This window comes from Tachyglossus aculeatus, chromosome 26, assembly GCF_015852505.1.
Source record: "Tachyglossus aculeatus isolate mTacAcu1 chromosome 26, mTacAcu1.pri, whole genome shotgun sequence".
NCBI classification, from domain to species: Eukaryota; Metazoa; Chordata; class Mammalia; order Monotremata; family Tachyglossidae; genus Tachyglossus; species Tachyglossus aculeatus.
In genome coordinates, this window is record NC_052091.1 from 2,256,721 (window position 1) to 2,280,707 (window position 23,987).

General features: G+C 52.2%; 2 protein-coding genes across 2 annotated transcripts; both read left to right on the forward strand.

Annotated features, from left to right (window-relative positions):
- The first annotated feature begins 6,583 nt into the window (after positions 1-6,583).
- On the forward strand, positions 6,584-8,405 carry MIA (MIA SH3 domain containing). Its single transcript, XM_038767468.1, has 4 exons — positions 6,584-6,864; positions 7,056-7,189; positions 7,616-7,726; positions 8,200-8,405. The coding sequence occupies exons 1-4, from the start codon at positions 6,741-6,743 to the stop codon at positions 8,218-8,220; spliced, it is 390 nt and encodes a 129-aa protein (XP_038623396.1). The 5' UTR covers positions 6,584-6,740; the 3' UTR covers positions 8,221-8,405.
- Positions 8,406-10,719: 2,314 nt separating this feature from the next.
- RAB4B (RAB4B, member RAS oncogene family) lies at positions 10,720-23,616 on the forward strand. The gene is made up of 8 exons (XM_038767212.1): positions 10,720-10,793; positions 15,431-15,511; positions 17,337-17,451; positions 18,217-18,279; positions 18,506-18,660; positions 21,228-21,323; positions 21,699-21,825; positions 22,736-23,616. The coding sequence occupies exons 1-7, from the start codon at positions 10,778-10,780 to the stop codon at positions 21,812-21,814; spliced, it is 642 nt and encodes a 213-aa protein (XP_038623140.1). The 5' UTR covers positions 10,720-10,777; the 3' UTR covers positions 21,815-21,825; positions 22,736-23,616.
- The last annotated feature ends 371 nt before the right edge of the window (positions 23,617-23,987 follow it).

A 23,987-nucleotide genomic window follows, 5' to 3' on the forward strand; every position in this document is an offset into this window, starting at 1 on the left:
CTAGCATGCACAGAATAGTTGCTTTGCGGCATTTTGGGACTTGGAGTCCAGCAAAGGCCAGTCTTAGTCCTCATCAGTTGAGCACCTGTGGAATTGAGGACTTGGGGTTGTACCAGTGCCTGGTACATAATAATTACTATAACTACTGTAATTACTATTAAAAATGCAAGAACAGCTGGAGGAGGGGAGGATACGGGGGTTCCAGCTTAAGCATCCAGCTGGGGGTTCTCACTGTTGCTACTTCCTGGCTGGAGAAGTCCCAGTGGGCTTGCGCTTCAAATGGTCAAAGCCCTGCTTGTGTGGAGGTGTTGCCGACTTGTACTTCCCAAGCGCTTAGTACAGTGCTCTGCACACAGTAAGCGCTCAATAAATTGATTGGTTGATTGGAGCAAGTTTGCTTGTGTCCTGGAAACGAGCGGGAAGGCAGCAGGGAATCCTCCCCCTGCCCGGGAAAGAGTTGTCAACCATGGAGGGGATTTATTGAGCACTTGCTGTGGGCAGGGCACCCATCTGAACCCTTGGGGGGTAGACACAATCACTGCAGGAGCCCCCAATCTAGCTAGGGAGCCCTGGTGAATTGGTTAATCGCTGAAGCGGTTGGCCGGGTCGCTTCGGCCTTCTCCTTAAACTTTACCCCCTGCCAATCTGCTTTATCAAAACAGCACGGTGCAGTGGATAGAGCATGGCCCTGGGAGTCCGAAGGTCATGGGTTCTAATCGCCGCTCCATCACTTGTCTAGCAGAAGCAGCGTGGCTTAGTGGAAAGAGCACGGACTTTGAAGTCAGGTCATGGGTTCAGATCCCCACTCCGCCAATTGTCAGCTGTGTGACTTTGGGCTAGTCACTTCATCATCATCATCATCAATCGTATTTATTGAGCGCTTGCTATGTGCAGAGCACTGTACTAAGCGCTTGGGAAGTACAAATTGGCAACATCTAGAGACAGTCCCTACCCAACAGTGGGCTCACAGTCTAAAAGGGGGAGACAGAGAACAAAACCAAACATACTAACAAAATAAAATAAATAGAATAGATATGTACAAGTAAAATAAATAAGTAAATAGAGTAATAAATATGTACAAACGTATATACATATGTACAGGTGCTGTGGGGAAGGGAAGGAGGTAAGATGGGGGGGATGGAGAGGGGGACGAGGGGGAGAGGAAGGAAGGGGGGGGCACTTAACTTCCCTGCGCCTGTTACCTCATCTGTAAAGTGAGGATTAAGACTATGAGCCCCCCTGTGGGACAACCTGATCACCTTGTAAACTCCCCAGTGCTTAGCACAGTGCTTTGCACATAAGTGCTAAATAAATGCCATCATTATTATTACGTGCCAAGCATTTTTTTAATCACTACGTACTAGGCACTGTACTGAGAACTGGGGTAGGTACAAATTAATCGTTTGGGGACAGTCCCTGTCCCACTAAATTTCGCTGTCTTTAATCTCTATTTCAGAGATGAGGGAACTGAAGTTAAATGATTTGCCCAAGGTCACGCAAGACAAGTGGCGGAGCTGGGATTAGAACCCATGACCTGACTCAAAGGCCTGTGCTTCACCCACTGGGCCACACTGCTTCCGTAGGGGCTCTCATTTTTCTTCCTCCCATCTAGAAGCAGCATGGCTCAGTGGAAAGAGCCCGGACTTTGGAGTCAGAGGTCATGGGTTCAAATCCTGGCTCCGCCAATTGTCAGCTGTGTGACTTTGGGCAAGTCGCTTAACTTCTCTGTGCCAGTTACCTCATCTGTAAAATGGGGATTAAGACTGAGCCCCCCCATGGGACAACCTGATCACCTTGTAACCTCCCCAGCGCTTAGAACAGTGCTTTGCACATAGTAAGCGCTTAATAAATGCCATCATTATAATCTACATTACCTACGCACTGAATCCATCCCCTTTAAACATTTGCTATTCAATTCATTCAACCGTATTTATTGAGCGCTTACTGTATGCAGAGCACTGTACTAAGCACTTGGGAAGTACAAATTGGCAACATATAGAGACGATCCCTACCCAACAACCGGCTCACGGTCTAGAAGCACTTGTATTCATACGCATCATTTATTTTACTATTATTAACTGTACATATTTACTATTCTATTTATTTTGTTAATGATGTACCTCTAGCTTTAATTCTACTTGTTCTGATGACTTGACACCTGTCCACATGTTTTGTCTTGTTGTCTGTCTCCTCCATCTAAACTGTGAGTCTGTTTTGGGTAGGGACCGTCTCTATGTGTTGCTAACTTGCACTTCCCAAGTGCTTAGTACAGTGCTCTGCACACACTAAGTGCTCAATAAATACAATTGAATGAATGAATAAGTTATTAGTGTTAAGGTATTTATTAAGCACTTACTATGTGCTACGCACTGTACTAAACGCTGGGGTGAATACAAGCAACTTGGGTTGGACAAAAATTCCTGTCCAACATGGGACTCACAATCTCAATCCCCGTTTTACAGATGAGGTAACTGAGGCACAGAGAAGCGAAGTGATTTTAATTCTGTCTTCCAGACTTGTAAAGTCCTCGTGGGCAGATAACAGGTCTACCAACTCTCTTGCACTCTCCCAAGAACAGTGCTCTGCACACAGTAGGCACTTAATAAATACCACCGATTAATTGATCGTTCTCCAGCCAGAAGGATGAGGAGGCAGTGGTGGCATGAAGTGGTCTCAGTTTTCAGAATCACAGGGAGGCTGCGGCTGCTGCTGTGTCTCATCAATCGATGGATTGATCAATCGGTGGTATTTATTGAGCACTTACTCTCCCGGGCACTGTAGTGGACTCTTGGGAATGAAGAGTAGAGTTGACAAATCAGTTAACTCGCAGTCTCGAGAGTGAGACAAACTGATGAACTCTCCCCATCTAGACTTCAAACTCATTGTGGGCAGGGAATGTGTCTGTTTATTGTTTTATTGTAATCTCCCAAGCCCTTAGCACAGTGCTCTGCACTCAGTAAGCGCTCAATAAATACTAGTAACTGACTGATGAACTCTGAGCCATGAAGAAACAATCCCCTTCCTTCCTCTCCCCCTCGTCCCCCTCTCCATCCCCCCATCTTACCTCCTTCCCTTCCCCACTGCACCTGCATATATGTATATATATGTTTGTACATATTTGTTACTCTATTTATTTTACTTGTACATATCTATTTTATTTTGTTAGTATGTTTGGTTTTGTTCTCTGTCTCCCCCTTTTAGACTGTGAGCCCACTGTTGGGTAGGGACTGTCTCTATATGTCGCCAACTTGTACTTCCCAAGCGCTTAGTACAGTGCTCTGCACACAGTAAGTGCTCAATAAATACGATTGATGATGATGATGAATGGTATTTATTGAGCACTTACTATTCGCAGAGCACTGTAGTAAGCTTGAAGAAGCGCTTAGAACAGTGCTTTGCACATAGTAAGCGCTTAATAAATGCCATAAAAGAAAGAAGAACCGAAACTCTGCTCCTCTAGCCACAGTGCTCGGATCCCTTGTCATCTATTACGGGCCTTGTCTCTTTTACTGTTTTTGTTTTTATTGTTTCATCCTTCTCTATGTGTCTTGTGTCTGTCGCTTGTCATTCATTCAATCGTATTTATTGAGCGCTTAGCTTGTCCCTTCTGCCCTTCCTCGTTCCCAGGTTGGGAACTCCTTGAGGGCCAGTGCTGAGTCTAATTTTCACCTGTGTACTTTTCCGGGCACTTAACACAGTGCTCTGGATATAATAAGAACTTAATAAAGTGCCTGCAGCGTGGCTCAATGGAAAGAGCACGGGCTTGGGAATCAGAGGTCATGGGTTCAAATCCCAGCTCTGCCAATTGTCAGTTGTGTTAGTATGTTTGGTTTTGTTCTCTGTCTCCCCCTTTTAGACTGTAAGCCCACTGTTGGGTAGGGACTGGCTCTATATGTTACCAACTTGTACTTCCCAAGCGCTTAGTACAGTGCTCTGCACATAGGATTGTGTCACACAGGATTGTGTGACTTTGGGCGAGTCACTTCACTTCTCTGTGCCTCAGTTACCTCATCTGTAAAATGGGGATGAAGACTGAGAGCCCCATGTGGGACAATCTGATCACCTTGCATCCTCCTGTGCTTAGAACAGTGCTTTGCGCATAGTAAGCGCTTAACAAATGCCATCATCATCAAGCACTTACTAAGGGCCTGGAGAAGCAGTGTGGCCTAGTGGATAGAGTACGGGCCCGGGAGCCAGAAGGAGCTATGTCCTAATCCCAGCTCTGCCGCTTTTTTGCTGCGTGACCTTGGGTAAGTCACGTCACTTCTCTCATATTTATTACTCTATTTATCTTGTACATATCTATTCTATTTATTTTATTTTGTTAGCGTGTTCGGTTTTGTTCTCTGTCTCCCCCTTCTAGACTGTGAGCCCACTGCTGGGTAGGGACTGTCTCTATGTGTTGCCAACTTGTACTTCCCAAGCGCTTAGTACAGTGCTCTGCACACAGTAAGCGCTCAATAAATACGATTGGTGATGATGATGTATTGCCGACTTGTACTTCCCAAGCACTTAGTACAGTGCTCTGCACACAGTAAGCGCTCAATAAATATGATTGATTGATTGATTCTCTCGGCCTCAGTTCCCTCATCTGTAAAATGGGGATTGGGAGCCCCACGTGGGACAGGGACCGTGTCCAACCTGATTAGTGTGTATCTTAGCACTCAGTACAGTGCCTGGAACATAGTAAGCGCTTAATAAATATCATTTTTAAAATCGCCACTGCTTTTCAACTCTGGCCGGTGGCTCGGTCCGGCCAGGTTTGTGGGAGCAGGAGGGCCGGGTCTCCCCGTCCGCCTCCGCCCGGGGTCCGGAGCGGCGAGCCAGGTGGACGATGGGGCGGGTGGGGTTCTGGCGGTGGTCTTCCCTTTCCCCGGCCCCGGCCCCCGCCCTCAGCCTGAGCCACCCCCTTCCCTCTGCCGAGGGCCCCTCCGCACAGGAAATGCTCCGCATAATTTCAGCTCCCTCCGTGGACCTGGCCGGACGCTCTTCTGGCTGTGGGGTGTGTGGCGAGGCCGGTAAGCCAGGCCGGAGGGCAAAACTGGGATTTGGGCATCCGGGCTCCTCCTTTCCCACCCTTCCCTGCCGCCCCGGAGGGGACGCGGATTCCGGGCCCACCTCGGCAAGGAGAGGTCTAGGGTCACCTCTCCTTCAAAGGGATGGGGGCTCCTCAGATCTCAGCCAACATCCACTCACAAATGCATGGTCCCTGCACAATGTTGGTAGCCCCCTTTGCCCACCGGGACCAGGGCCTGAAGGTATCTGGCAGCCGAACCCTTCCTGAGAAACAGGGACCGGGGGCTTCCCCGTAACCCCGCTTCTAGACCGGGAGCCCGTTGTTGAATGAGGACCGTCCCTGTGTGTTGCCGATTTGTACTTCCCAAGCGCTTAGTACAGTGCTCAATAAATACGACTGAGTGAATGGGAAGCAGCATGACTTAGTGGCAAGAGAATGGGTTTGGGAGTCAGAGGATGTGGGCTCTAATCCTGGCTCTGGCAAGTCACTTCACATCTCTGGGCCTCATCTGTAAGTGCTCAATACATACGATTGATTGATTGATTGATCTGTAAGACGGGGATCAAGACTGCGAGTCCCATGTGGGACAGGGTCTGTGTCCAACCTGATTACTTTGTATGTACCCCTGCACTTAGAACAGTGTTTGGCACATAGTAAGCGCTTAACAAATACCATAATTATTATTATTATTATCCTCTCCCAGACCCAGCCGGGCAGTCAGGGACCCTGGCGGTCACCCCTTCCCCTGGTCTGGTTCAGCCTGGCCCCCCTAGTTATTTTTATTGCTGTCTGTCACCCCCTCTAGACTATAAGCTCATTGTGGGCAGGGAATGTGTCTGTTTAGTTTTATATCATCCTCTCCCAAGCGCTTAGTACAGTGCTCTACACACAGAAACTCCTCACCTTGGACTTCGGGTCTGTCCATCACCTCGCCCCCTCCTGCCTCACCTCCCTTCTCTCCTTCTGCAGCCCACCCGGCATCCTCCGCTCCTCTGCCGCTAATCTCCTCACCGTGCCTCATTCTCGCCTGTCCCGCCATCGACCCCCTGCCCACGTCATCCCCCGGGGCCTGGAATGCCCCCAATCCCTCTGCCCATCCGCCAAGCTAGCTCTCTTCCTCCCTTCAAGGCCCTACTGAGAGCTCACCTCCTCCGGGAGGCCTTCCCAGGCTGAGCCCCTTCCTTCCTCTCCCCCTCGTCCCCCTCTCCACCCCCCCATCTTGCCTCCTTCCCTTCCCCACAGCACCTGTATATATGTATATATGTTTGTACATATTTGTTACTCTATTTATTTTACTTGTACATATCTATTCTATTTATTTTATTTTGTTAGTATGTTTGGTTTTGTTCTCTGTCTCCCCCTTTTAGACTGTGAGCCCACCGTTGGGTAGGGACTGTCTCTATATGTTGCCAACTTGTACTTCCCAAGCGCTTAGTACAGTGCTCTGCACACAGTAAGCGCTCAATAAATACGATATTGATGATGATGATTAATTAGATGGACCGGCTGACTGATCTCTTGGCAGGTGGCAGAAGACACCTCTGTGCTCCTACCTCTTCCGTCCGGCTCCCGCTGAGCCTGGGAAAGACGCAGAGTGTTCACCGGAATCGCAGGAGCGTGGGGAGGAGGAGGAGGAGCGGCAGGAGGTGCCCCCCGTCCACCCCCCACCCCCGTGCCACGCTTCCAGACCGGAGCTGAACCACCCCACCGTTATCCTCCCGAGATGGGCCGAGGCCAGCTGCTCCTCGCCGTGGCCCTGCTCTGTGGCCTCCCGCGGCCCGGCCCCGCCGCCCGCCCTATGCCCACACTGGCAGACAGGAAGCTGTGCGCGGACGAGGAGTGCAGCTGTGAGATCTGGGGATTGGGGAGATGGCTCGCAGGCTGGTTGGGGGGCATTCGGTCTATAGGGGTGCGGGGGCTCCTGGGGTGGGGTGGGCAAGCAGCTGGCAGCCCGGGAAAGAGCTGGCCCGCTGTGCCCAGGGTGGGCGGGTGGGCGGCGGTCCCGGGCAGCCCAGACAAACTCTCACCTCCTCCCCAGACCCCATCTCCATGGCCGTGGCTCTCCAGGACTACGTGGGGCCTGACTGCCGCTTCCTGTCCTTCCAACAGGGACAGGTCATCTACGTCTTCTCCAAGCTCCGGGGCCGGGGGCGGCTCTTCTGGGGGGGCAGCGTAAGTCCGTGAAGGTGCTGGGTGGGCGGGGGTGGAAGGACATCCCGGCTCCGCCACTCGTCTGCTGTGTGACCTGGGGCAAGTCAGTTAACTTCTCTGTGCCTCCGTTACCTCATCTGAAGAGTGGGGATTGAGACTGTGAGCCCCACACAGGACAGGGACTGTGTCCAACCCGGTTTGCTTGTATCCACCCCGGTGCTTAGCTTAATACAGTGCCTGGCACATAATAAGCTCTTAACAAATACCGCAATTATTATTATTATTATTATTTTTACAGTGCCTGGCATATAGTAAGTGCTTAGCTTAATACAGTGCCTGGCACATAATAAGCTCTTAACAAATACCACAATTATTATTATTATTATTTTTACAGTGCCTGGCACATAGTAAGTGCTTAGCAAGGACCACAGTTGTTATTATTATTAGGTGCAAGGGGCCTACTATGGAGACCAGGCCGCCCGGCTCGGCTATTTCCCCAGCAGCGTCGTCCGGGAGACCCAGCCTCTCAAACCGGGGAAGGTCACGGTGAAAACGGACGTGAGTCTCATGGAGGCGGGATCCGGGAATTTAGGGGGGAAGTCCTGGTGGGGTTGTGCTGATTCCCCTCTCACCATCTGGAAAGAACATTTTCAATTTAATGATGATGATGGTATTTGTTAAGCGCTTACTATGTGCCAAGCACTGTTCAGTCCTGGGGGGTAGATACAAGGTTATCAGGCTCACACGTGGGGCTCACAGTCTTAATCCCCATTTTACAGAGGAGGTAACTGAGGCACAGAGAAGTTAAATGATTTGCCCAAAGCCACCCAGCTGACAAGTGGTGGAGGGGGGATTAGAACCCACGACCTCTGACTCCCGTGTTCTTACGACTAAGGCACGTTGCTTCTCCATTTGCTGGTGATTTGCGTTTAATTTACCAGCCACTTCCCTGCCCGTGGAGTGAGTCTGGCTCAGCCTGGAAAAGCCAAGGTTTGGGGCTTTGCCAACTCCCATTTCTGTCTCCCTTTCAGCAATGGGACTTCTTCTGCTAGTGAGACGGGTCATCATCATCATCATCAATCGTATTTGAGCGCTTACCGTGTGCAGAGCACTGTACTAAGCGCTTGGGAAGCCGCCGACCAGTCCGACGATGATCTCTCTTCCTGCCCTCCTGGGGCCAGGTCTAGGGACCCGAGGATTGATGCTTTGCAAATATTAAAGCGCTTATGTCATTGAACTGTGTGGTGTTTTGTAGGGCCAGGGTGGATTGTGGGGAGGAATGCTAATGTGGAGGCTCTCTGTGGGCAGGGAATGTGTCTATTTAGCGTTCTATTATACTCTCCCAAGCGCTTAGTACAGTGCTCTGCACCCAGTAAGCGCTCAATAAATGCGATTAAATGAATGAAACACAGTGATCTGGGCCTTGCATTTGCCTCTCTTCAGACCATCCCCTCTGAAGCTGTTTTGCTTCTAGACCCACTTGACTGTCTCATTACCATCTTGCTTAATAATAATAATCATAATGATGGCATTTATTAAGCACTTACTATGTGCAAAGCACTGTTCTAAGCGCAGGGGAGGTTACAAGGTGATCAGGTTGTCCCACGGGGGGCTCACAGTCTTCATTCCCATTTTACAGATGAGGGAACTGAGAGAGGTGAAGTGACTTGCCCAAAGTCACACAGCTGACAACTGGCGGAGCTGGGATTTGAACCCATGGCCTCTGACTCCAGAGCCCGGGCTCTTTCCACTGAGCCACGCTGCTCCTCAAGTGAACTCAGAGAAGCAGCGTGGCTCAGTGGAAAGAGCATGGGCTTTGGAGTCAGAGGTCTTGGGTTCAAATCCCGGCTCTGCCACTTGTCGGCTGTGTGACTTTGGGCAAGTCACTTCACTTCTCTGGGCCTCAGTTCTCTCAGCTGTAAAATGGGGATGAAGACTGTGAGCCCCCCGTGGGACAACCTGATCACCTTGTAGCCCCTCCCCAACGCTTAGAACAGTGCTTTGCACATAGTAAGCGCTTAATAAATGCCATTATTATTATTATCACCTTGTAACCTCCCCAGCGCTTAAAACAGCGCTTTGCACATAGTAAGTGCTTAATAAATGCCATCATTATTATTATTATTATTATTATGAATGAATCCTCAATTAAGGCCCCACCTCCTGCTCCAGCGGAGGGCTTCCCCACGATAGCCCCGCCCCTTCCACTGACGTCACGTTCTGGGCCCACCCACACGTGACGTCATCGTCAGGCCCCGCCCCAATCAGGAGCCCTGATTTCGGTCCCGCCCCCCCCATCCACCGCCCAGCTCCTGCTCCAATCCCGGGGCTTGCCCTCAATTGTGCCAGGACCTGCACCAATCGGAAGCCTAGATTTCGGCCACGCCCCCAACCGGAGTCCAGTCTCTGCCCCAATCCCAGGGCAGGCCTCCAACCTCTCCGCCCGCCCCCCTGTAGGAGTCTGGTCCAATCAGGATTCCGGCTCTAGGCCCCGCCCCCAGACAAAGCCACGCCTCATGGGGGCGTGGCTTAGGACCCTCACAGGGCCCGCCACGCCCTTATTCAAATTCCTGTCCCTGCCCTAATCAGAGGGCAGGCTTCCAGTCCCTGCCCCAATCACAGGGCAGGCCTCCAGCCCAGGCTCCGCCCCCGGACTTCGATCCGCGCCTGGGGGGCGTGTCCTCTGGGAGGGGGTCCCTCGATAGGAGAGGCCACGCCCCTATTCAAATTCCTGTCCCTGCTCCAATCGGAGGGCAGGCCTCCAATCCCTGCTCCAATCAGAGGGCAGGCCTCCAGCCCAGGCCCCGCCCCCGGACTTCTCCCCGCCCCTGGGGTGCGTGTCCTCGGGTCCCTCAATAGGAGAGGCCACGCCCCTATTCAAATTCATGGCTCTGTTCCAATTAGAGGGCAGGCCTCCAATCCCTGCCCCAATCAGAGGGCAGGCCTCCAACCCAGGCTCCGCCCCCGGACTTCGCCCCGCTCCGGGGGCGTGTCCTCGGGTCCCTCGACAGGAGAGGCCACGCCCCTATTCAAATTTATGTCCCTGCTCCTCCAATCAGAGGGCAGGTCTCCAATCCCTGCCCCAATCAGAGGGCAAGCCTCCAGCCCAGGCTCCGCCCCCGGACTTCTCTCCGCCCCTGGGGGCGTGTCCTCGGGTCCCTCGATAGGAGAGGCCACGTCCCTATTCAAATGCATGTCCCTGCTCCAATCAGAGAGCAGGCCTCCAGCCCAGGCCCCGCCCCCGTACTTCTCCCCGCCCCTGGGGGCGTGTCCTCGGGTCCCTCGACAGGAGAGGCCACGCCCCTATTCCAATTCATGTCCCTGCTCCAATCAGAGGGCAGGCCTCCAGCCCAGGCCCCGCCCCCGGACTTCGCCCCGCTTCCGCGGGGGTGTCCCTCGACAGGAGAGGCCACGCCCCTATTCCAATTCACGTCCCTGCCCCAATCAGAGGGCAGGCCTCCACCCCAGGCTCCGCCCCCTGACGTAGCCCCGCCCCAGGGGGGCGTGTCCTGGGGCCCCGCAGCCGGGGAGGGGAGGGGGCGGAAGTGTGGGCGCCGGGGCCCGGCGAGGAGGAAACCGTCGCCGGAGCCCGAGCGGCAGCGGCCAGACATGGCTGAGACCTACGGTGAGCGGGCCGGGGGAGGCCTTGGGGGGGTCTCCCGGGGCCGGGGGGGGGGCAACCGGAAGCGCTGGGGCCCTCCGGGGGCCCTCCAGCCGGATCCTTCCTCCCCCACACCGCCCCCGCGCGGCCGCAGTTGGTACGGCCCGGCGGGCGGACGGACGGGGGAGGGGCCGCTCCGGACCCCTGCACTGATAATAATAATAATAATAATAATAATAATAATAATAATAATAATGGTATTTGTTAAGCGCTGTTCTAAGCGCTGGGGTAGATGCAAGGTCATCAGGTCTTCTAGTCATTCATTCATTCATTCGTAGTTATTGAGCGCTTACTGTGTGCAAAGCACTGGACTCCCCCTTTTAGACTGTGAGCCCACTGTTGGGTAGGGACCGTCTCTCTAGGTTGCCAATTTGTACTTCCCAAGCGCTTAGTCCAGTGCTCTGCACACAGTAAGCGCTCAATCAATACGATTGATGATGATGATGATGGACTAAGCGCTTGGAAAGTCCAAGTTGGCAACATTCATAGGAGGTCATCAGGTCTTCATTCATTCATTCAATCGTATTTATTGAGCGCGTACTGTGTGCAGAGCACTGGACTAAGCGCTTGGGAAGTCATCATCATCAGCATCAATCATATTTATTGAGCGCTTACTGTGTGCAGAGGACTGTACTAAGCGCTGGGGAAGTACAAATTGGCAATATATAGAGACAGTCCCTACCCAGCAGTGGGCTCACAGTCTAAAAAGTCCAAGTTGGCAACATTCATAGAAGGTCATCAGGTCTTCTATTCATTTATTCATTCATTCAGTCGTATTTATTGAGTGCTTACTGTGTGCAGAGCACTGGACTAAGCGCTTGGGAAGTACAAGTTGGCAGCATTCATAGGAGGTCATCAGGTCTTCTATTCATTCATTCATTCAATCGTAGTTATGGAGCGCTCACTGTGTGCAGAGCACTGGACTAAGCGCTTGGGAAGTCCAAGTTGGCAACATTCATAAGAGGTCATCAGGTCTTCTGTTCATTCATTCATTCAGTCGCATTTATGGAGCGCTTACTGTGTGCAGAGCACTGGACTAAGCGCTTGGGAAGTCCAAATTGGCAACATTCATAGGAGGTCATCAGGTCTTCTATTCATTCATTCATTCAATCATATTTATTGAGCACTTACTGTCTGCAGAGCACTGGACTAAGCGCTTGGGAAGTCCAAGTTGGCAACATTCATGCAAGGTCATCAGGTCTTCTATTAATAATAATAATAATAATTGGCATTTGTTATGTGCTTACTATGTGCAAAGCACTGTTCTAAGCGCTGGGGAGGATACAGAGTGATCAGGTTGTCCCATGTGGGGCTCACAGTCTTAATCCCCATTTTACAGATGAGGTAACTGAGGCACAGGGAAGTCACACAGCTGACAATTGGTGGAGCTGGGATTTGAACCCATGACCTCTTACTCCAAAGCCCGTACTCTTTCCACTGAGCCACGCTGCTTCTCTATAGTAATAATAATAATAGTGTTTGCTAAGCGCTTACTCTGTGCCAAGCACTGTTCTAAGCACTGGGGGGGAGACTGTGAGCCCGTTGTTGGGTAGGGACCGTCTCTATATGTTTCCAACCTATACTTCCCAAGCGCTTAGTACAGTGCTCTGCACACAGTAAATGCTCAATAAATACGATTGAATGAATACAAGGTGATCAGGTTGTCCCACGTGGGGCTCACGGTCTCCATCCCCATTTTACAGATGAGGGAACTGAGGGGCAGAGGAGTGAAGGGACTTGCCCAAGGTCACCCAGCAGACAAGTGGCGGAGGCGGGATTAGAACCCAAGACTTCTGACTCACAAGCCTGGGCTCTTGCCACCCGGCCATGCTGCTACTCTTGATTGGTGTGTTAGACTGTGAGCCCACTGTTGGGTAGGGACTGTCTCTATATGTTGCCAGTTTGTACTTCCCAAGCGCTTAGTACAGTGCTCTGCCCATAGTAAGCGCTCAATAAATACGATTGATGATGATAATGATGATGATAATAGTAATAATTCATTCATTCATTTATTCAGTCATATTCATTGAGCGCTTACTGTGTGCAGAGCGCTGTACTAAGCGCTTGGAAAGTGCAATTCAGCGACAGAGACAATCCCTGCCCAACAACAGCGTTAAGCGCTTACTATGTGCCAAGCACTGTTCTATGTGCTGGGGTGGATACAAGGTAATCGGGTTGTCCCTTTTGGGGCTCACAGTCTTAATCAAGTGCCTGGCAGGTCACTTGACTTCTCTGGGGCCTCAGTTCCCTCATCTGTAGAATGGGGATTAAGACTGGGAGTCCTATGTAGGACAGAGACCGTGTCCTTCTAGACGGTGAGCCCGCTGAGGGCAGGGATTGTCTCTCTGTTGCGGAACTGCACTTTCCGAGCGCTTGGTACAGGACTCTGTACACAGTAAGTGCTCAGTAAATACGATTGAATAAATAATCCCCATTTTACAGATGAGGGAACTGAGGCCCAGAGAAGTGAAGTGGCTTTCCCAGGGTCACTCAGCAGACAAGTGGCAGAGCCGGGATTAGAACCCACATCCTGAGCCTGTGCTCTTTCCTCTAAGCCACGCTTTCCCAAGCGCTTAGTACAGTGCTCTGCACACAGTAAGCGCTGAATAAATACAACTGAATGAATGAATGAATGAATGAAACCCCCAGACTGGCTCTCCCTGTGCCCTGTGCCGACTCCCCTGTGGGCACGAGGTTTGGCCCCACTTCATCCCCATTTGGCAGATGAGGGAACTGAGGCTCAGAGACGGCAAGTGACTTGCCCAAGAACACACAGCGGACATGTGAGGCATGAGAAGCAGCGTGAGAAGCATGAGAAGCAGCGTGGCTCGGTGGAAAGAGCGCGGGCTTTGGAGTCAGAGGTCATGGGTTCAAATCCCGGCTCCACCAAGTGTCAGCTGGGTGACTTTGGGCAGGTCACTTCACTTCTTGGGCCTCGGTTCCCTCATCTGTAAAATGGGGATGAAGACTGTGAGCTCCACATGGGACAACCTGACTACCTTGTGACCTCCCCAGCGCTTAGAACAGTGATTTGCACATAGTAAGCGCCTTAATAAATACCATTATTATTATTATTATTATTATGTGGCGGAGCAGGGATTAGAACCCATGACTTTTCGACTCCTAGGCCCGTGCTCTACCCACCGGGCCATCCTGTTTCAATTAGGCCGTGCGGCCATATGCCGTCCAACTAGCGTCTCCCTCATCACCTTGTATCCCCCCAGCGCTTAGAACAGTGCTTTGCACATAGTAAGCGCTTAATAAATGCATTATTATTATTATTATTTATTATTATTTATTATTATTATTATTATTATTATTATTATTATTATTATCCTCCCCTCCCCCTGGTCCCGGAAATCAAATCACAGCTTTTATTGACTCGCTCCTTTTATTCATCTCCAACCCCAAACCACTTATGTTCATAACTGTCATTTATTTATTTATTGTAATGTCTGTCTCCCCATCTAGACTGTAAGCTCGTTGTGGGTAGGGAGCGTGTCTGTTTATTGTTCTATCAATCAGTTGATGGTATCTTTTGAGCGCTCACTGCGTGCAAGCACTGTACTAAGTGCTTGGGAGAGTACCACGGCGTAGTGGATAGAGCACAAGCCTGGGAGTCAGGAGGTCCTGGGTTCTAATCCCGGCTCTGCCACTTGTCTGCTGTGTGACCTTAGGCAAGTCACTTGACGTCTCTGTGCCTCAGTCACCTCATCTGCAAAATGAGAATTGAGACTGGGAGCCCTGTGTTGGACAGGGACTGTGTCCAACCCGGTTTGCTTGACTCCACCCCAGTGCTTAGTACAGTGCCTGACACACAGTAAGCGCTTAACAAATACCACAATTATTATTATTAACAAGCAACAGAAACAGTCCCTGCCCACAACAAGCTTATTGTTCTCTCCCAAGCGCTTAGTACAGTGCTCTGCATACAGTAAGTGCTCAATACGATCGACTGACCCTCGGAGGGAAGGGTGGTGCCCACCAAAGAGCCCAGGCAACCCCTAACTGGGGTAGAAAGCAGCGTGGCTCAGTGGAAAGAGCACGGGCTTTGGAGTCAGAGGTCGTGGGTTCGAATCCCGACTCCACCACATGTCTGCTGTGTGACCTTAGGCAAGTCACTTAACTTCTCTGAGCCTCAGTTACCTCATCTGTAAAATGGGGATTAAGACTGTGAGCCCCACGTGGGACAACTTGATTACCTTGTATCCCCCCAGCGCTCAGAACAGTGCTCTGCGCATAGTAAGCGCTTAATAAATGCCATCATTATTATTATGATTATTATAGAAAGGGCTGGAAAGGAACCGACCGGCCTTCTTTATCAAAAATGGGAGGTGAAGGGGCACAGTTTTAGGAAGTAGGATCCTAGCCCGGGCCCTCAATCAATCAATCAGTCAATCAATCGTATTTATTGAGCGCTTACTGTGTGCAGAGCACTGTACTAAGCGCTTGGGAAGTCCAAGTTGGCAACATATAGAGACAGTCCCTACCCAACAGTGGGCTCACAGTCTAAAAGTCACAGTCTATCTTACCTCAAGGGAACCTCTCTCTCTCTCTCTCTCTCTCTCTCCCTCGCTCTTTCCCTCTCTCTCTCTCCCTAGATTTCCTCTTCAAATTCCTGGTTATTGGCAGTGCCGGCACGGGAAAATCTTGTCTCCTGCATCAATTTATCGAGAACAAGTGTGAGTCCCTGAGGGTGTCGTGGGGTTGGGGTGGGGGAAATCAGGGACGAAATCCAAGCAGGGGGAGGGACCAGAGCCCTGGGGGCTCCTTCCGCTGTGTGACCTTTGCGGTGCTGGACAACCACTCTGTGCCTCAGGAGCCCCCCCAGGGACGTGGGCAGTCCGACATTGGTATTGAGCTCGTCTCTATGGGCAGGGAACGAGTCTGAAGTGGTCAATACAGCGTTCTACACCTAATAAACACTCAATACCATTGACTGAGGAAAGTCACTTAACTTCTCTGTGCCTCGGTTCCCTCATCTGTAAAACGGGGATGAAGACTGTGAGCCCCATGTGGGACAGGGACTGTGTCCAACCTGTTTAGTTTGTATCCGCTCCTGTGCCCGGACCATAATAAACACTTAACAAATACCCCCAGAAAAGAAAAAAGATAAAGGGCATTCTACTTAACTTCTCTGTGCCTCAGTTCCCTCATCTGTAAAATGGGGATTAAGATTGTGAGCCCCCCGTGGGACAACCTGATCACCTTGTAACCTCCCCAGCGCTTAGAACAGTGCTTTGCCCATAGTAGGTGCTTAATAAATGCCATCATTGTTATTATTATTATTATCAAGCGCTTGGGAGAGTTCAGTAGAGTAGGTAGAGGTGACCCCTGCCCTCAAGGATCTTACCAGCTAGCGGGGGAAACAGGCATCAAATGAAAGCACAGGTAATAAAGCAACAGGATAATCAATCAATCAATCAATTGTATTTATTGAGCGCTTACTGTGTGCAGAGCACTGTACTGAGCGCTTGGGAAGTCCAAGTTGGCAACATATAGAGACAGTCCCTACCCAGCAGTGGGCTCACAGTCTTAAAGGGGGAGACAGAGAACAAAACCAAACATACTAACAAAATAAAATAAATAGAATAGATATGTGCAAGTAAAATAAATAAATAAATAGAGTAATAAATATGTACAAACATATATACATATATACAGGTGCTGTGGGGAAGGGAAGGAGGTAAGATGAGGGGGATGGAGACGGGGACGAGGGGGAGAGGAAGGAAGGCTAGGGCAATTATTAATTATTAATTAACTATTATTAATGATGTGTATATATAATTCTGTTTATTTTGATGCAATTGATGCCTGTCTACTTGTTTTGTTGTCTGTCTCCCCCTTTCTAGACTGTGAGCCCGTTGTTGGGTAGGGATTGTCTCTGTTGCCGAATTGTACTTTCCAAGCGCTTAGTACAAGTGCACATAGTAAGTGCTCAATAAATATGAATGAATGCCTGATTGAATCATCATCATCATCATCAATCGTATTTATTGAGCGCTTACTGTGTGCAGAGCACTGTACTAAGCGCTTGGGAAGTACAAATTGGCAACACATAGAGACAGTCCCTACCCAACAGTGGGCTCACAGTCTAAAAGGGGGAGACAGAGAACAAAACCAAACATACTAACAAAATAAAATAAATAGAATAGATATGTACAAGTAAAATAAATAAATAGAGTAATAAATATGTACAAACATATATACATATATACAGGTGCTGTGGGGAAGGGAAGGAGGTAAGATGGGGGGATGGAATGAATGACTGTGTCCGAGCTAGTCAGTTGTACTTATTGAGCGCTTACCGTGTGCAGAGCACTGGACTAAGCACTTGGGAGAGAACAATCTAACGATAGGACAGACTCATTCCCTGCCCTCAACGAGCTTCCAGACCAGAGGGGGACACCAAAGTGCCGTAGGGAGGTGGCAGAGGAGGGGCCGCTGTGAGGTGCTGGGGGAGCGAACCGCCTAGAGCCCCTTCCTCACCCCGTCCTTTCCCCGCAGTCAAACAAGACTCCAATCACACGATCGGCGTCGAGTTCGGCTCGAAGGTGGTCAACGTCGGCGGCAAGACGGTCAAACTGCAAATCTGGGATACAGCCGGACAGGAGCGGTTTAGGTAGGGGTTGGGCCCCGTGGGGAGGGGCGGCCAGCTCAGTCCGGGAGAGCCCCTCCTCTGTCAAGCAATCAATCAATCAATCAATCAATCGTATTTATTGAGCGCTTACTGTGTGCAGAGCACTGTACTAAGCGCTTGGGAAGTCCAAATTGGCAACATACAGAGACAGTCCCTACCCAACAGTGGGCTCACAGACTAGAAGGGGGAGACAGAGAACAAAACCAAACATACTAATAAAATAAAATAAATAGAATAGATATGTACAAGTAAAATAAATAAATAGAGTAATAAATATGTACAAGCATATATACATATATACAGGGGCTTTGGGGAAGGGAAGGAGATAAGATGGGGGGGATGGAGAGGGGGACGAGGGGGAGAGGAAGGAAGGGGCTCAGTCTGGGAAGGCCTCCTGGAGGAGGTGAGCTCTCAGTAGGGCCTTGAAGGGAGGAAGAGAGCTAGCTTGGCGGATGGGCAGAGGGAGGGCATTCCAGGCCCGGGGGATGACGTGGGCAGGGGGTCGATGGCGGGACAGGCGAGAACGAGGTACGGTAAGGAGATCAGCGGCAGAGGAGCGGAGGGTGCGGGCTGGGCTGGAGAAGGAGAGAAGGGAGGTGAGGTAGGAGGGGGCCAGGGGATGGACAGCCTGGAAGCCCAGGGTGAGGAGTTTCTGCCTGATGCAGAAACCTGATGCAGATCCTCACCCTGGCTTGGTGAGAGGGTGCCGGGATCCTAGCTGCCCCCGTCTCCTCGTCCGCCCCGCAGGTCGGTGACGCGGAGCTATTACCGGGGAGCAGCTGGGGCCTTGTTGGTGTACGACATCACCAGGTGGGTGCTGAGAGCCGGAGGCGGGGAGGGGAGGGGTCTCAACAGCCAGCGAGGCCTCGGTCGGCCCGGTGCCCGGCTTTGCCCGGTGGCTCTCCCCCCACCCTTCTCTTCACCCTCTCCCGGGGCCCCCTGCCCCCCTCCACCGTGGACGGGGGGCGACGGCGAGGAGGGCGAGGGCAGACCCTGGGGTCCCGGCCCCACCACTCTCGACGCCTCGCCTCTGCAGCCGGGAGACGTACAATGCCCTCACCCACTGGCTGACGGATGCCCGCACCCTCGCCAGCCTCAACATCGTCGTCATCCTCTGCGGGAACAAGAAGGATTTGGATGCCGACCGGGAGGTCACTTTCCTGGAGGCCTCACGCTTCGCCCAGGAGAACGGTGAGGGCCCCCAAAGCCCCCCGCCTGCTCCCCGCCGTCCTGGCCCTTCCTCCAGGCTAATGTGAGTTGGGTAAAGGCGAGTGACTGGATGGATTTTTTTTTTTTTTATGGTATTTGTTAAGCACTCACTCTGTGCCAGGCACTATACTGTACCAGGCACAGAGAAGCAGCGTGGCTCAGTGGGAAAAGCCCGGACTTGGGAGTCAGAGGTCCTGGGTTCGAATCCCAGCTCTGCCACATGTCTGCTCTGTGACCCTGGGCAAGTCACTTCGCTTCTCTGAGCCTCAGTTCCCTCATCTATAAAATGGGCATTAAGCCTGTGAGCCCCACGTGGGACAACCTGATCACCTTGTATCCCCCCAGTGCTTAGAACAGTGCTTGGCACTTAGAAAGTGCTTAACAAATGCCGTTATTGTTATTATTTATTATTATTATACTAAGCACTGGGGTAGAGAAGCAGCATGGCTCAGTGGAAAGAGCCTGGGCTTGGGAGACAGAGGTCATAGGTTTGAATTCCTACTCCGCCACTTGTCAGCTGTGTGACTTTGGGCAAGTCACTTCACTTCTCTGTGCCTCAGTTACCTCATCTGTAAAATGGGGATAAACATGGAACAACCTTATCAACCTTATAAACATGGAACAACCTCCTTGTCTTCCCTCCCAAACCTTGTCCTCTCCCTGACTTTCCCATCTCTGTTGACGGCACTACCATCCTTCCCGTCTCACAAGCCCGCAACCTTGGTGTCATCCTCGACTCCGCTCTCTCATTTACCCCTCACATCCAAGCCGTCACCAAAACCTGCCGGTCTCAGCTCCGCAACATTGCCAAGATCCACCCTTTCCTCTCCATCCAAACCGCTACCCTACTAATTCAAGCTCTCATCCTATCCCGTCTGGACTACTGCACTAGCCTTCTCTCTGATCTCCCATCCTCGTGTCTCTCTCCACTTCAATCCATACTTCATGCTGCTGCCCGGATTATCTTTGTCCAGAAACGCTCTGGACATATTACTCCCCTCCTCAAAAACCTCCAATGGCTACCGATCAATCTGCGCATCAGGCAGAAACTCCTCACCCTGGGCTTCAAGGCTGTCCATCATCTCGCCCCCTCCTACCTCACCTCCCTTCTCTCCTTCTACTGCCCAGCCCGCACCCTCCGCTCCTCCACCACTAATCTCCTCACTGTACCTCGCTCTCGCCTGTCCCGCCATCAACCCCCGGCCCACGTCATCCCCCCGGGCCTGGAATGCCCCTCCCTCTGCCCATCCGCCAAGCTAGCTCTCTTCCTCCCTTCAAGGCCCTGCTGAGAGCTCACCTCCTCCAGGAGGCCTTCCCAGACTGAGCCCCTTCTTTCCTCTCCCCCTCGTCCCCCTCTCCATCCCCCCGTCTTACCTCCTTCCCTTCCCCACAGCACCTGTATATATGTATATATGGTTGTACATATTTATTACTCTATTTATTTATTTATTTATTTATTTTACTTGTACATTTCTATCCTTCTTATTTTATTCTGTTGGTATGTTTGGTTCTGTTCTCTGTCTCCCCCTTTTAGACTGTGAGCCCACTGTTGGGTAGGGACTGTCTCTATGTGATGCCAATTTGTACTTCCCAAGCGCTTAGTACAGTGCTCTGCACATAGTAAGCGCTCAATAAATACGATTGATTGATTGATTGATTGATTGATTATCACCTTGTATTCCTCCCCGCCCCCCCCAGTGCTTAGAACAGTGCTTCATACCTAGTAACAGTGCTTCCTCACCCCCTCGTTCCCCCTCCATCCCCCCCATCTTACCTCCTTCCCTTCCCCACAGCACCTGTATATATGTATATATGTTTGTACATATTTATTACTCTATTTACTTATTTATTTATTTTACTTGTACATATCTATTCTATTTATTTTATTTTGTTAGTATGTTTGGTTTTGTTCACAGTCGCCCCCTCTTAGACTGTGAGCCCACTGTTGGGTAGGGACTGTCTCTATATGTTGCCAGCTTGTACTTCCCAAGCGCTTAGTCCAGTGCTGTGCACACAGTAAGCGCTCAATAAATACGATTGATTGATTGATAGTAAGCGCTTAACAAATGCCATCATTATTATACAAGTTACTCAGGTTGTACACGGTCCATATCTCATATGGGGCTCACCGTTTTAATCACCATTTTATAGATGCGGTAACTGAGGCGCAGAGAAGTGACTTTCCCCAGGTTGCAGACAAGAGCTGGAGCTGGAATTAGAACCCAGATCCTCCTGACTCCGAGGCCTGTGTTTTTTCCACTAGGCGAGGTGGAAGGCTAATTCCCTGCCTTGGGGTGGGGGAGGCCGTCCTGCCAAGCCCTTTCACACCCCCCTGTTCCCCTCCTCCCCTCCCCGCAAAATCAGACCTTTAACCCCGTGCCAGTCTGGGATGGAGCCGGAGGGCCCTGCCCAGCCGGGGGAGCCTGGAAACCACCACAGGCCCCTCCTAGCCAGGATCCCGCATACGCAGGCCCACCAGCCGGGCCCATGCCCATCCCCTCCATGCCCACTTTGGTGCCATCCTCTGCCCTCTCCTCCCGCCCTCCCAGAGTTGATGTTCCTGGAGACCAGCGCCCTGACGGGGGAGAACGTGGAGGAGGCGTTCCTCAAGTGCGCCCGCACCATCCTCAACAAGATCGACTCGGGTGAGCCCCCGGTGCCCGGCGGGCGGGTGGAGGCGGGGGCCCTTCGTGGCTCAGCGGAAAGAGCCCGGGCTTCGGAGTCAGAGTCCGCCAATTGTCAGCTGTGTGACTTTGGGCAAGTCACTTCACTTCTCTGGGCCTCAGTGGCCTCATCTGTAAAATGGGGATTAAGACTGTGAGCCCCAGGTGGGGCAACCTGATCATCTTGTAACCTCCCCAGCGCTTAGAACTGTGCTTTGCACATAGTGAGCGCTTAATAAATGCTATCATTATTATTATTATTACTCCCTGGGTGTGGTTTGAAACATGAGGGCGGAGGGGGAACGCTGCCCGCCGAAGGGCCCCAGCCCCCTGCCCGCTTTTTTTCCACCCCACCAGGAGAGCTGGATCCGGAGAGGATGGGTTCGGGGATCCAGTACGGCGATGCCTCCCTGCGCCAGCTGCGCCAGCCTCGAGGAGCCCAGGCCGAGACAAGGCAGCAGTGCAACTGCTGAGGACAAAGCGGGTACAGGGGGCGGGTAACGCGTGAGAAGCAGCATGGCCTAGGGGCTAGAGCCTGGGCCCGGGAGCCAGAAGGTCATGGGTTCTAATGCCAGGTCTGCCGCTTGTCTGCTGTGTGACCATGGGCAAGTCACTTCCTCTGTGCCAAGGTTACCTCGTCTGTAAAATGGGGATTGAGACCGTGAGCCCCACGTGGGAGAAGGGACTGTGTCCAACCCGATTTGCTTGTGTCCATCCCAACGACTAGTACAGTGCCTAGCGCACAGGAAGCGCTTAACAATAATAATAATAATAATGATGGTGGCATTTATTAAGCACTTACTCTGTGCAAAGCACTGTTCTAAGCGCTGGGAAATACCGCAATTATTATTATTATTATTTTCATCACAGGGAGCGGGTACCAAGAGCAGGCAGGCTGGTGGGGGCTGAGACTGGCTGGTCTACCACTGGCCCACCGGCTAGGGTTGGGGGGAAGGTCAGGCGCTGAGGGAGTTTCATGGGGGCTAGTGGGGTGGCCTTAGGGAGGCCTGAAGGCGCGGCCCTGGGGGGTGAAGAGGTTCCGGGATGTGAGCCCTTCACTCCCCCACCTCATTTTTAAAAAAAATATTTGTTAAGCGCTGTGTGTCAATCAATCAATCGTATTTATTGAGCGCTTACTGTGTGCAGAGCACTGTACTAAGCGCTTGGGAAGTACAAGTTGGCAACATATAGAGACAGTCCCTACCCAACAGTGGGCTCACAGTCATACGAAGCACTGGGGTAGATCCAAGCTAATCAGGTTGGGCACAGCCCCCCTCCCAGATAGGGGCCACGGTCTCAATCTCCATTTTAAGGGTGAGGTAACTGAGGCCCAGAGAAGTTATGTTACTTGCCCAAGGTCACACCTCATCCTCGCCCTTCTCCTTTCTTTTCAGAGTACAGACTCCAGCAGCCCCGTGGACCAGCCTCTTGGCCCCCCAAAACCGTACTTCCTCCCTCCCCATCCCGGACACACCCCCTCCACCCCTCCTTCCAATTCATTCTCATGGAGATGGCACAACGGTTAGGGGCCACTGGGAGGGGGTCTGCCCCAATCTCATCCCAGCCCCTTTCCCTCCCCTCCTACCCCCATACTCTCAAGATGCTGTGTGCCACGATCTGGGACTTACCATCGGGTTTGGGGGCGAGGGGGTGGAAAAGGGCCCTCCTCCCCTCTCCTGGAAGGGCAACTGGTACAAGCCCTTCCCCTGGGCACCGTCCCCCACACCCCCGTCCCCCCCGGCCCACTGCAGCGGGCATTACCTGTACAGACGGTCTCTTTTCACTGCAGTGAGGAGGGGCTGGCACCCCCATGCCCCGCCCCCATCGCCTGCCTCTGGGCATCTTGCCCTTCTTGCCCTAGCTCTTCAGCACGGGCACCAATTGCTGCTGCTTTCAGTGTCTTGGCCTTGCCCTACCGTGGCCCGGGCCCAGCGATCCCTCTGGGCCCGGGGAGGGGCTTGCGCCCACTTGGCACCGGGGTTGGTGCCAGTCAACCATCCCTCGGGATCAGGTGTCCTTGCGGTCGAGAGGATGGGTCTGGGGGCGCCCCACCCTGAGGTTGACCGGTTCTCCCGCTCCTTTGCCCCCTGTGTTTTGTATATGTTATTTATTATGTTGCAGGGCGAGCGCTCTGCCCTCCGGGGGCTTGGTGGGAGGGAGGGGGTTTTGAGGGGCGCCAAGCCCCCATTTGTCCCCCGCCTCCCCCGACCAGCTCTCTGCTGTACGCACATCCCCTCACACCATCCCTCTCCCCATAAAGCAGTTTTGTTTTCCAGCCCTGACTCCAGCTCCTCTTCATTCAGGGAGCCCCCGATTCTCTCCCCCCCCCCACCCCATTTTGGGGACACGAGGAGGGCTGGGGGTGGGCGGAGCGTGGCTTTCCGCTAAACAAAAGCTGTGGGGCGGGTGGACCGGGAGGGGCCGGCCCCTGGGGCAGAGGGCCCAGCCCAGTCTGGCTTCCTCTCCTTCCGGAGCGGACGAGGGGGGACCAGGGGAGCCCGACCCCCCGGTTCTCACGCAAAGGGCCCATCAGCTTCTCGATGGGGAAAGCACATGGCCGAGCCGGGGGAGGAAAGACACGTGCCCTGCCGGGGGGTGTCTGTGGCAGCTCCACTTTGGGGAGCGGGGGCACGGCCTTGCCCTTGG

Coding starts and splice junctions, on each gene's coding strand:
- MIA (XM_038767468.1), top strand. CDS start 6,741: ATGGGCCGAGGCCAGCTGCTCCTCGCCGTGGCCCTGCTCTGTGGCCTC. Junction 6,865..7,055: donor CGCGGACGAGGAGTGCAGCT/GTGAGATCTGGG, acceptor CCTCCTCCCCAG/ACCCCATCTCCATGGCCGTG. Junction 7,190..7,615: donor GGCTCTTCTGGGGGGGCAGC/GTAAGTCCGTGA, acceptor TATTATTATTAG/GTGCAAGGGGCCTACTATGG.
- RAB4B (XM_038767212.1), top strand. Junction 15,512..17,336: donor TCAATTTATCGAGAACAAGT/GTGAGTCCCTGA, acceptor CTTTCCCCGCAG/TCAAACAAGACTCCAATCAC. Junction 18,280..18,505: donor TTGGTGTACGACATCACCAG/GTGGGTGCTGAG, acceptor TCGCCTCTGCAG/CCGGGAGACGTACAATGCCC.